The sequence below is a fragment of the Aegilops tauschii genome, chromosome 1 (assembly GCF_002575655.3).
Source record: "Aegilops tauschii subsp. strangulata cultivar AL8/78 chromosome 1, Aet v6.0, whole genome shotgun sequence".
Classification (NCBI taxonomy): Eukaryota; Viridiplantae; Streptophyta; class Magnoliopsida; order Poales; family Poaceae; genus Aegilops; species Aegilops tauschii.
The window spans coordinates 469,600,349-469,610,811 of NC_053035.3; the positions used below are offsets into that span (position 1 = coordinate 469,600,349).

At 47.7% G+C, this 10,463-nt stretch overlaps 1 protein-coding gene across 1 annotated transcript; it reads left to right on the plus strand.

Moving 5' to 3' along the window:
• Positions 1-8,173: 8,173 nt before the first annotated feature.
• LOC109748920 (non-specific lipid-transfer protein 2-like) lies at positions 8,174-8,828 on the plus strand. Its single transcript, XM_020307933.4, has one exon. The coding sequence runs from the start codon at positions 8,225-8,227 to the stop codon at positions 8,519-8,521; it is 297 nt and encodes a 98-aa protein (XP_020163522.1). The 5' UTR covers positions 8,174-8,224; the 3' UTR covers positions 8,522-8,828.
• Positions 8,829-10,463: the final 1,635 nt, after the last annotated feature.

A 10,463-nucleotide genomic window follows, 5' to 3' on the forward strand; every position in this document is an offset into this window, starting at 1 on the left:
CCGCTTTTTTTACTTTCTTCTTTCTCCTCCTTCAATATTTATGCTTGCCTACGAAGTTCATGTCCATAGTCGTCAGGCATATTCAGCTCGGCTTGGGACGGTGTCGTCAAAAAATCCTTAGCCCACTTCTTTTGCTTCTTAGTGAATACTTGCTTGGGCTCAGGCTCTTTTATCGCCTTCGTATCCGCCTTCCATTTCTCATAATGAGCAAACGCGGCCAATTTGGTTTCAGTTTCACTAAGTTCCCAAGGCCTTGGGAGGAGAGGCTTCAGTGATGGCTCCGGTACCCTTGTGGTATTAGGTACATAAGGGTCCGGGTTAATAGTCCAGGAGCGGGTTTCCTTGCTGTCCGCCTGCTTCTGCTTCTTCGCCGGAGGTGGATTGGGGGCGTCGTACCCGCCGGAGGAGGATTGGGGGGCGGCGGCTGCTTACCCGCCGGAGGTTGTGGATCGGGGGACGGCGTCGAATGGCGTGAAGGAGGTGTAGGTGAACCACCACGACCACGACCACCGCCACCACCACCACCACCACCACCATCGGAGGGGGGTGGACTTGTTAGCCTTGGCGCCTCGCCTGGAAACACTATGTACTTCTTTTTCCATAGAATGATCTGGCGCTTGACATCTCCAAGTCTTCTCTCCCCTTCGGGTGTAGCTTTGTCAATCTCCAGGTCCTCAAACTCTTGGACTATGTCTTCCACCATGACACGAGCATAGCCATATGCAATGGGGTTGTTGTGGTGGAGTGCTCCAGGTGTACAGGGTAAAGCACTGCCGGTAGCTACCTTCGTGGAAACGTTCCCCACGGGATAATGCAGATCACATTCTTTCATCTCCTTTACATCATCCACGGGGTAGTGAGGCTCCGGTGCACGAACCTCGATCGTCGGTGCATTAGCACCAGGCGGGGCATCCGTGGAAGCCACGCTGCTTCTCCGCTGCTGGCTTCCGCGATCCGCTTCATGATCTTCATGCGGCCCTGGAGCCGATTTTTCTTTTACTAGTGCATGCACGGTCTGCTTCAACTCATGGAGTTCCGATGCAAACTTCGCCAAAAGATCTGCATCCCGGTCCGTCTTTCTCTTACGGCTTCTGTAACAGTACGGGTCATTGTCCTGGGAAAACCCTACTTTCCACGGAATTCTGCCTTTGCCTCGTACATGTCCTCCGTGTTCATCATTCCCGAGGGCTGATGTCAGTGCGTCTTTCTCTCTGTTGAACTTGATCAAGCCCTCTTGAGCTTGGGTCATTGCGTCAATAAGGGCTTGGGTGGGAGCAAACTTTTTCTTCCGGTGAACACACACCCCTGTCTCCGGGTCTAGCGATCCCCCATGCCCGTACCACCAGCTTTTGGCCCTTGGGTCCCATCCCTTTGTACCTAGAGGGATTCCTCGCACCCTCAGGTCCTCCTCCATCTTCTGCCACTTAGGCTCCGAAAGGCGGTATCCTCCTGGCCCCATAATATGATGGTACTTTTTCTTACTCGCATTATCCTTATTTTTTTTGATATCTCCTTGAAATGCTCCGATTTCTTTTGCCTCACAAATTCTGGCCAATCATCTTTCAGTTTCTCATGTTGTCCATTGAAATCCGGAGTCTTGCCCTTGTTGACATAGTCACGGGTTAAATTTTTCTTGAAGTTTCGGAATGCTTCGGCCATCTTCTGAAGAGCGAACTCTTTAACTAGCCTCCTCCTCTCACGTCCACCCGGAACCTCGTTACCGAATTCATCGACTTTGTTGTATTCCGGAGGTAGAATGAAATGTTCCATAAGCTTTCTCCAGCAATCCTTTTTCGTTCTCTTGTCGACAAAACTGAAACCAAGATGTGCCTTCTTTGGCTCCTTCCATTCCTGGACGGTGATCGGGACGTTGTCTCTAACAACGACTCCGCATTGGTTGATAAACTTTGAGGTGTGCTGTAGGGGCTTGCCGGTTTCACTAACAAAATCAATGGTATATGTTTCTCCTGTTTTCATCGCCTTGGATTTGCCACGCTTTGTCGTACTCGATCCGGCCGAGGGCTAAAAAAAGAAAGAGAGTCGCGCGCGTTAATACATATGTATTCACATTTCAGTAAGTTTGTATCACGAGAGGCTCAATGTATATATATACCTCGCCGGAGGTGGTTGCTACTTGCAATTCGAGATCGTCGTTTGTTGACGGTTGACCTCCGTCGACAATGTCCGTTCCTTCACCTTCTTGATCATCGACAATGTCTGTTCCACCGTCAAGGTTCAGAGAAGAAGAGACTACATCCTCTTCTTGCTCATCTTCTGAGCCCGGCACATAAGGAATCTCGTTGTTTATGATGCCCATTAAATAACGTTCAGCCTCCGGATCCCTAAGCGGCTCGGCTCTATCGTCCGCCATATGTCACTCATGCATGTAGTAAAAATTAATTAAGTATAAAAGAATTAAAAAATAAGATTAAGGGGACATAGAGGAGGAGCAGCGACTGTTGAATGATTAAGAGCTATTAATTTTTGCTTTCATTTCAGCCATTTTTGGAAAACAACAAAAACAGAAATACTTTAGATGTCAAACTGCATGTATAAGGTTGAAAACATGTGCCAAATGTTTCACTGAACATTTTGAGGTATTAAACATAATTTTTGGATAATTATTTAATTAGTTATGTCATTTTCTTTTTCCTTTTCTTTTATGACCAGAACAGAAAATTGATGTTTTTTTGGTCAAATTTATACAATTATTCCCAAATAAAATACCATTGTGTATATTTTGTTAAGACAAAATTTTAGAGCTCAAGTTTGCTCAATTTGAGTTAACAGAATTCAAGTTATGAATTTTGCAAGTTTCCATTTTTAGTTCCCTCTCTCTCTCTCTTCTCTCTCTCTCTCTGCTCTCTCTCTCGCTCGCTGACGGGTGACCACCAGCACGGGCACGCACGGCGGCGCCGTTTCCGCACGCGCGCGAGGCTGGCAAGGCGCGCATCCAGTACGCGGCGACGAGGAGGACGGCAGGCGGCGGAGGACGGCAGGCGGCGGCGGGCGAGAAGGCGGGCGAGAAGACGAGGGCGAGAAGACGACGGCGGTGGTCCCCTCTTCTTCTAGGCACGCGAGGAGGATGGCAGGCGGCGGCGGGCACCTACCGGAGACGAGGGCGGCGCGGAGAAGACGAGGGCGGCGCCGCGGAGAAGACGAGGTCCTGGATGCGTTTGGTCCTTAGCGCGGAGAAGACGAGGGCCGCGGAGAATATATAGGGCAAGCCTTTAGTCGCGGTTGGGGACACCAACCGCGACTAAAGGTACCCTTTAGTCACGGTTGGTGTCCCCAACCGGGACTAAAGGGGTACCTTTAGTCGCGGTTGGTGTCACGAACCGCGACTAAAGGTTTTTTCGCGGCGTTTTCGTTCCCGCGCGGAAAGAGCCTTTAGTAGCGGTTCGTGTCACGAACCGCGACTAAAGGTCCTTTTTCAAATACTTTTCATTTTAAAATCTTAAAAATACAAATAATATATCAAAAAATTCAGAAAAATAAAACTAATTCATTTTAAAATCTTAAAAATAGAAATAATATATCAAAAAATTCAAAAAAATAAAACTAATTCATTTGAAAATCTTAAAAATACAAATAATATATCAAAAAATTCAGAAAAATAAAACTAATTCATTTGGAAATCTCAAAAATACAAATAATATATCAAAAAAATCAAAAAATAAAACTAATTCATTTGAAAATCTTAAAAATACAAATAATATATCAAAAAATTCAGAAAAATAAAAATAATTCATTTTAAAATCTTAAAAATACAAATAATATATCAAAAAATCTAGAAAAATAAAACTAATTCATTTTAAAAATTCAGACCGATTGTTTTGTTCTACATCCTCGATCCCTTGAAGGTTTGACAAAAGGTTTGATACATCATTCAGTTCATCGACCAAATACAAATCATCCGGATTCGCCATCATACGTCCTGCCGTGCATTTGGTATGCATATATGCACTCAGTAGCCACGGCAGGGCTGTATGATGGCGATACCGATTGTTTTGTTCTACATCCTCGATCCCTTGAAGGTTTGACAAAAGGTTTGATACATCATTCAGTTCATCGACCAAATACAAATCATCCGGATTCGCCATCGTACGTTTTAATTCACATGATCCATTCAACAAAGTTTGGTACAATAAATTATTACACATCAATTCTTCCCTTGTGTCCCTGCTTGCTTACGATTGTGCCGTATCCATGGAGCATCCTCATCATTTAACTTAATGCTTGGGTCAGTGTTCACTTTGAAGGGCGGAATTTCACCAAACATATTATAATCTTCTGACATGTCTGTCTTGTCCTCCACTCCCACGATGTTTCTTTTCCCTGAAAGAACAATGTGGCGCTTTGGATCATCGCATGATGTACTGATCGTTTTCTTATCTTTCCGTTTCCTCGGTTTGCTACTCATGTCCTTCAAATAAAAAACCTGAGCGACATCTTTGGCAAGGACGAATGGTTCGTCAAGGTAACCAAGATTGTTGAAATCCACCATTGTCATTCCGTATTGCTCGTCCACCTTTACCCCACCTCCTGTTAGCTTGAACCATTTGCACCGGAACAAAGGGACCTTAAAGGAGGGTCCATAGTCAAGTTCCCATATCTCCTCTATGTAACCATAATATGTGACCTTTTGCCCATTCTCGGTTGCTGCATCAAAGCGGACACCACTGTTTTGGTTGGTGCTCTTTTTATCTTGGGCGATGGTGTAAAATGTATTCCCATTTATCTCGTACCCTTGGAAAGTCGTTATAGTCGAAGATGGTGTCTTGGCCAACATGTACAGCTGATCTCCAACATCATTGTCATTCATTAAATGTTTTTGCAACCAACTGCCGAAAGTCTCCATGTGGGCCTTTCTAATCCAGGATTCAGGCTTCCCCGGGTTGTCCGAGCGTAAAATATTCTTGTGTTGCTCGAAGTACGGGGCCACCAAGCTGGAATTTTGCAGAACTGTGTGGTGTGCTTCAGTCATAGAATGACCGTCCATACATATCGTTGATTTCCTTCCGATCGTGCCTTTTCCACTTAGTCTCCCCTCGTGCCGCGATTGAGGAATACCAATCGGCTTAAGGTCAGGAACATAGTCAATACAGAACTCAATTACCTCCTCATTTCCATAGCCCTTGACGATGCTTCCTTCTGGCCTAGCACGGTTACGAAAATATTTCTTTAATACTCCCATGAACCTCTCAAAGGGGAACATATTGTGTAGAAATACAGGACCGAGAATAGAAATCTCTTCGACTAGGTGGAGCAGGAGGTGCGTCATAATATCGAAGAAGGATGGTGGGAACACCAACTCGAAACTGACAAGGCATTGGACCACATCGTTCTGTAACCGTGGTAGATCTTTTGGATTGATTACCTTCTGAGAGATTGCATTGAGGAATGCACATAGCTTCACAATGGCTACTCGAACATTTTCCGGTAGGAGCCCCCTCAAAGCAATCGGAAGCAATTGCGTCATAATCATGTGGCAGTCGTGAGACTTCAGGTTTTGGAACTTTTTGTCCGCCATGTTTATTATTCCCTTTATATTCGACGAGAAGCCAGACGGGACCTTCATACTGCTTAGGAATTCAAAAAAAATGACCTTCTCTTCTTTGGTAAGAGCGTAGCTGGCACGACCTTGAAACCATTCCGGATGCCGGTCATCTGGGTCTTTGAAAAGTTGTTGGTCCTGCCGTGCTTCCTTTGTATCATTTGTCTTCCCATACACGCCCAAGAAGCTTAGCATGTTCACGCAAATATTCTTCGTAACATGCATCACGTCGATTGCAGAGCGGACATCTAGGACTTTCCAATATTGTAGCTCCCAAAATATAGATTTCTTCTTCCACATGGGTGCGTGCCCGTCAACTCCCCGTAGAACTGATTGTCCGCCAGGACCCTTTCCAAAGATGACTTTCAAATCCTTGACCATATCAAATATCTCAGCACCAGTACGTTCCGCAGGCTTCGGCCGGTGATCTGCCTTGCCGTTGAAATGCTTGCCTTTCTTTCTTACATTATGATTTTGGGGAAGAAATCGACGATGACCCAGGTACACGTTCTTCTTACAATTACCCAAACGTACACTTTCAGTCTCATCTAAGCAGTGCGTGCATGCATTGTATCCCTTATTTGTCTGTCCCGAAAGGTTACTGAGAGCAGGCCAATCGTTGATGGTTACAAAAAGCAACGCTCGTAGGTCAAATTCCTCTTCTTTGTGCTCATCCCAGACACGTACACCAGGTCTGCCCCACAACTGTAAAAGTTCATCAACTAATGGCCTTAGGTACACATCGATGTCGTTGCCGGGTTGCTTTGGACCTTGGATGAGCACTGGCATCATAATGAACTTCCGCTTCATGCACAACCAAGGAGGAAGGTTGTAGATGCATAGAGTCACGGGCCAGGTGCTATGGCTGGAGCTCTGCTCGCCAAAAGGATTCATGCCATCAGTACTTAGACCAAATCTTATGTTCCTTGCGTCAGCTGTAAAATCTTTGAACTCTCTGTCGATCTTTCTCCATTGCGTTCCATCAGCGGGGTGTCTCAACTCCCCGTCGGACTTACGGTCCTCTTTGTGCCATCGCAACAACTTGGCATGCTCTTTGTTCCTGAACAGACGTTTCAACCGTGGTATTATAGGAGCATACCACATCACCTTGGCGGGAACCCTCTTCCTGGGTTTCTCGCCCTCAACATCGTCACCAGGGTCATCGCCTCTGATCTTATAATGCAATGCAGTGCATACAGGGCATTCATTCAAATTCCCGTATTCACCGCGGTAGAGGATGCAGTCGTTAATGCATGCATGTATCTTCAGAACCTCTAAACCTAGAGGGCAGACAATCTTCTTTGCTTCGTACGTACTGGCGGGCAACTCGTTATTCTTCGGAAACATATTCTTCAACATTTTCAGCAAATTTTCAAATGATGAGTCAGCTACACCTTCCCGTGCCTTCCATTTTAGCAAATCCAGTGTGCAGCCCAGCTTTTTCAGACTATTATCGCATCCTGGGTACAACGACTTTTTGTGATCCTCTAACATGCGATCCAAATTCTTCCTCTCCTTGTCAGTTTCGCAGCGTCTCCGTTCATCAGCAATGGTCCGACCAAGATCATCAGCGGGCTCATCATGTGCCTCTTCTTCACCTTCACCTAACCCTTCCCCACCTTCAGCATCATCCTCCATGAAAGTATCACCGAAATGATCATGATAGTTGTCATCGATATCATCCCCTTCTTCATCTTCTTCCATTCTAACCCCTCTTTCTCCATGCTTGGTCCAACAATTATAGCTTCGCATGAAACCGTGCCGAAGCAGGTGCATGTGAATGTCTCTTGAGGAGGAGTAACCCTTCTGATTCTTACAGACAACACATGGACAGATAATAAAACCTCGCTGCTTGTTCGCATTTGCCACTACGAGGAAATCTTTCAAACCCGTAGTGAACTCGCCGGAGAGTCGGGTATCGTACATCCATTGCCGATTCATCTGCATTATTATTATATAAAGTATATAATTAACCATCATGCATTTGTTAAACTAACTAGCTAGAAATAATACAAATTAAACAATGAACTACACACATGCATATTTTATCAATGACACATGAAAGGTTCAAGTTGCTAACCGCGATCGCGGAGGAAAAATAAATGAGAAAGCTCAAGTGTGGCTCGGACACTTCATATCATGTTTGTTTCATGCTCTCGGGCATTTCATCGAACACCTTGTGTGCATAGGAGGAACCAAAAGCAAACCCACCACCCCCCTTCTGAATATTGTGAATAGAAGTGGCACCAATTGTGGCTAAGTGAAGTGAGTTGAGTCCTATATAGGGATGGGCCTTTAGTCCCGGTTGGCCTGGCCAACCGCGACTAAAGGCCTTCGGGCCAGCCTGAGGACTTTTAGTCCCGGTTGGCCAGGCCAACCGGGACTAAAGCCCCTCCCGTCCGCCAGCTGTCGACCGAGCGCGCTGGACCCAGATAGTTGGTCGCGGGTCTCCTCCCGAACCGCGACTAAAGACCCCTTTGGTCGCGGTTCGATTATTTTAGAGACTAATGGGGACGTATGGAAGCCTTTTTTTACTAGTGCTATAAAACACACCGTCGACCGCTCCCCATTCTCCACAACTCAGAGGCATCAGCCAGCTCCTCGCCTACGCACACCGAGCGAGAGCAGCTTCACCACTTCCCTCCCATCCGAGCCCAATAAGCAACCATGGCGGCGTCGAAGGCCACCCTCGTCTGCTTCATGGTCATGGCCCTCGCGGCGGTGCTGCTGGCGGCGCCGGGCGCGGTGGAGGCGGCGACGTGCAGCCCGACGCAGCTGACCCCGTGCGCGCCGGCGATCATCGCGAACGCGGCGCCGAGCGCGGCGTGCTGCGGGAAGCTCAAGGCGCACCCGGCGAGCTGCCTGTGCAAGTACAAGAAGGACCCCAACCTGCAGCGCTACGTCAACTCCCCCAACGGCAAGAAAGTCTTCGCCGCGTGCAAGCTGCGCCTGCCAAGGTGCTGAGCGATCGACCCATGAGATCCATCCATCCATCTCCCTCGCGCGTTGCACGTACACTGCGTGTGGTGTGGGTGTGTGGCATGGCATGGCATGGCTTTGTGATGTCACTTGAGGACGTGAGGTAATAATAAATCGTACGAGAGTGCTATATTACATATAAAGAGAGAGAATTATACGGTGAGTGGAAATAAATCACGCTGATCGATCGATCGGTCATGTACTCTCTGTGGTATGGACCGAGTTGCCTCGACTTGTGTTATGTCAATGTGACGATCATGTACTCTGTGTGGCACCATATGATTGTTCCGGCTATAAATGTCCTGTTCTAATGCCTTGCATACTTTAGCCGAGCTGGGTGGCAGCCGATCCACTCGTCGTTGTTTTCGTCAAAATGGAAAATGAGTCTGGAAAAAAATGAGCGACGAACAAATGGAGCTGTCAGATAATATCAAACACAATAAGGATCGCCACAATGGCGCATCCTTGGCCTAGCCACGTCGGCGAAATATTTTCACCTCGTTGGTCCACTTGTATGTTGGGTACGCCGGCAAGGCTAATGAGACAAAACGTGGTTCGCTTCGTCGCGATGAAAGAGATGGGAAGAGAAAAGCGACTTCAGCCTCCGCCCCACGCACGCCGCCTCCTCCTTTCACACACGCAAGCCTCCTCCTCTCCTTCCTTTCTCCGCCCGTCCCGCTCGCCACGGCCGATGACCGCACCACTGGAGACCACAGGCCACTCGGAAAACGGCGGCGATGAGGAGGCTTGACCCATGGCGCAGACCTGCGTCCCCGAGTGGGGGTAGTGTCGGATCTCTCTGTCTGGCGAGGCCAGGCCTCCCATCCGCGTCGCGCCGCCGCCGGCATGGAGGCCCGGGCTCGGGCAGCTGTCACGGTGTCGGGTGCGCTGGTGAGGTCTCTGGGGACTGCACGGGAAGGGACTGGCCTGGCTTCCGGTCGTGGGTTTCGGCGACGCCAAGCCGTAGATCTGAGCCCCCGTATCGCGATGTGCTGACCCCGCCCTGATGCGTGGCAACCGGCCAATTGTGCCGTTTCGCGGCCTCTCGTCCTTGGCGCCGCTCGCAGCCGCGCCTGCGCCCGGGGCGGCTAAGATCAGTGAGGAGCACCTCGTACGGTGCGCAGCAGCGGGGAGAGCTCCGCTGCGGGTGGCGGTGCTGCTAAGCGTCGCGCTCCGGCCGCTCCACGCAGCCGGGCACAGCTGCACCGCCTTCTACCTCAAGATCTGGTTCCAGGTACGTTCATCATTACCTGTTGCTATGCTCTGCAATGCTACGATGTGGAATCACTTAATAAGCATTGTGTGATTAATCTGTAGGAAGATTTTAGGAACTTTTGGTCCGAGTGCCCGTGGGATGACGATTTGAAGTACACACAGCCTGTGTGTGACAAGGTATATTTCAGAAAATTCAGCCGGTGCATGCTGTTTCATTGGATAGCTATTGCGCACCATACTGCACTTTCTTGGCCCTTGACTAGACATGAGTAATTATCACCCCCCCCCCCCCCCCGCCCCTAATCAAGATTTATGCCTTTTCTTTTTTGTGACTACCAAAGGGCAGATCTATTTATTTCTCCATATATACCATGCTTTGAGGAGCATGCAAGATGTGTGAGCAAATGCACATAAGGGAGTTGAAATATAGAATCTAAGTATGCATACTTATATTATTATATACTGTATCAACTAAATTCGCTCGAATGATCCAAGAAATATATCGACTATGCTGATACATTAGGAAACCCTGTGACATGTTTGCTAAATGATCCATTTGTTGATGTTAATTTTACCGGTCCTTTTGTTTTGATAATCACCTTCTGCATATGTGTTCCTGGGCAATAATTGAGGGCAGATAATATATGATGGGCGATGGCCTTCATTGCTACAATTACTTTTCCTATCCCTCCTTAGTTTCTTGGATGTACAT

Bases quoted from the DNA above. Each gene is read 5' to 3' on its own strand.
- LOC109748920 (XM_020307933.4), top strand. From the start codon at position 8,225: ATGGCGGCGTCGAAGGCCACCCTCGTCTGCTTCATGGTCATGGCCCTC.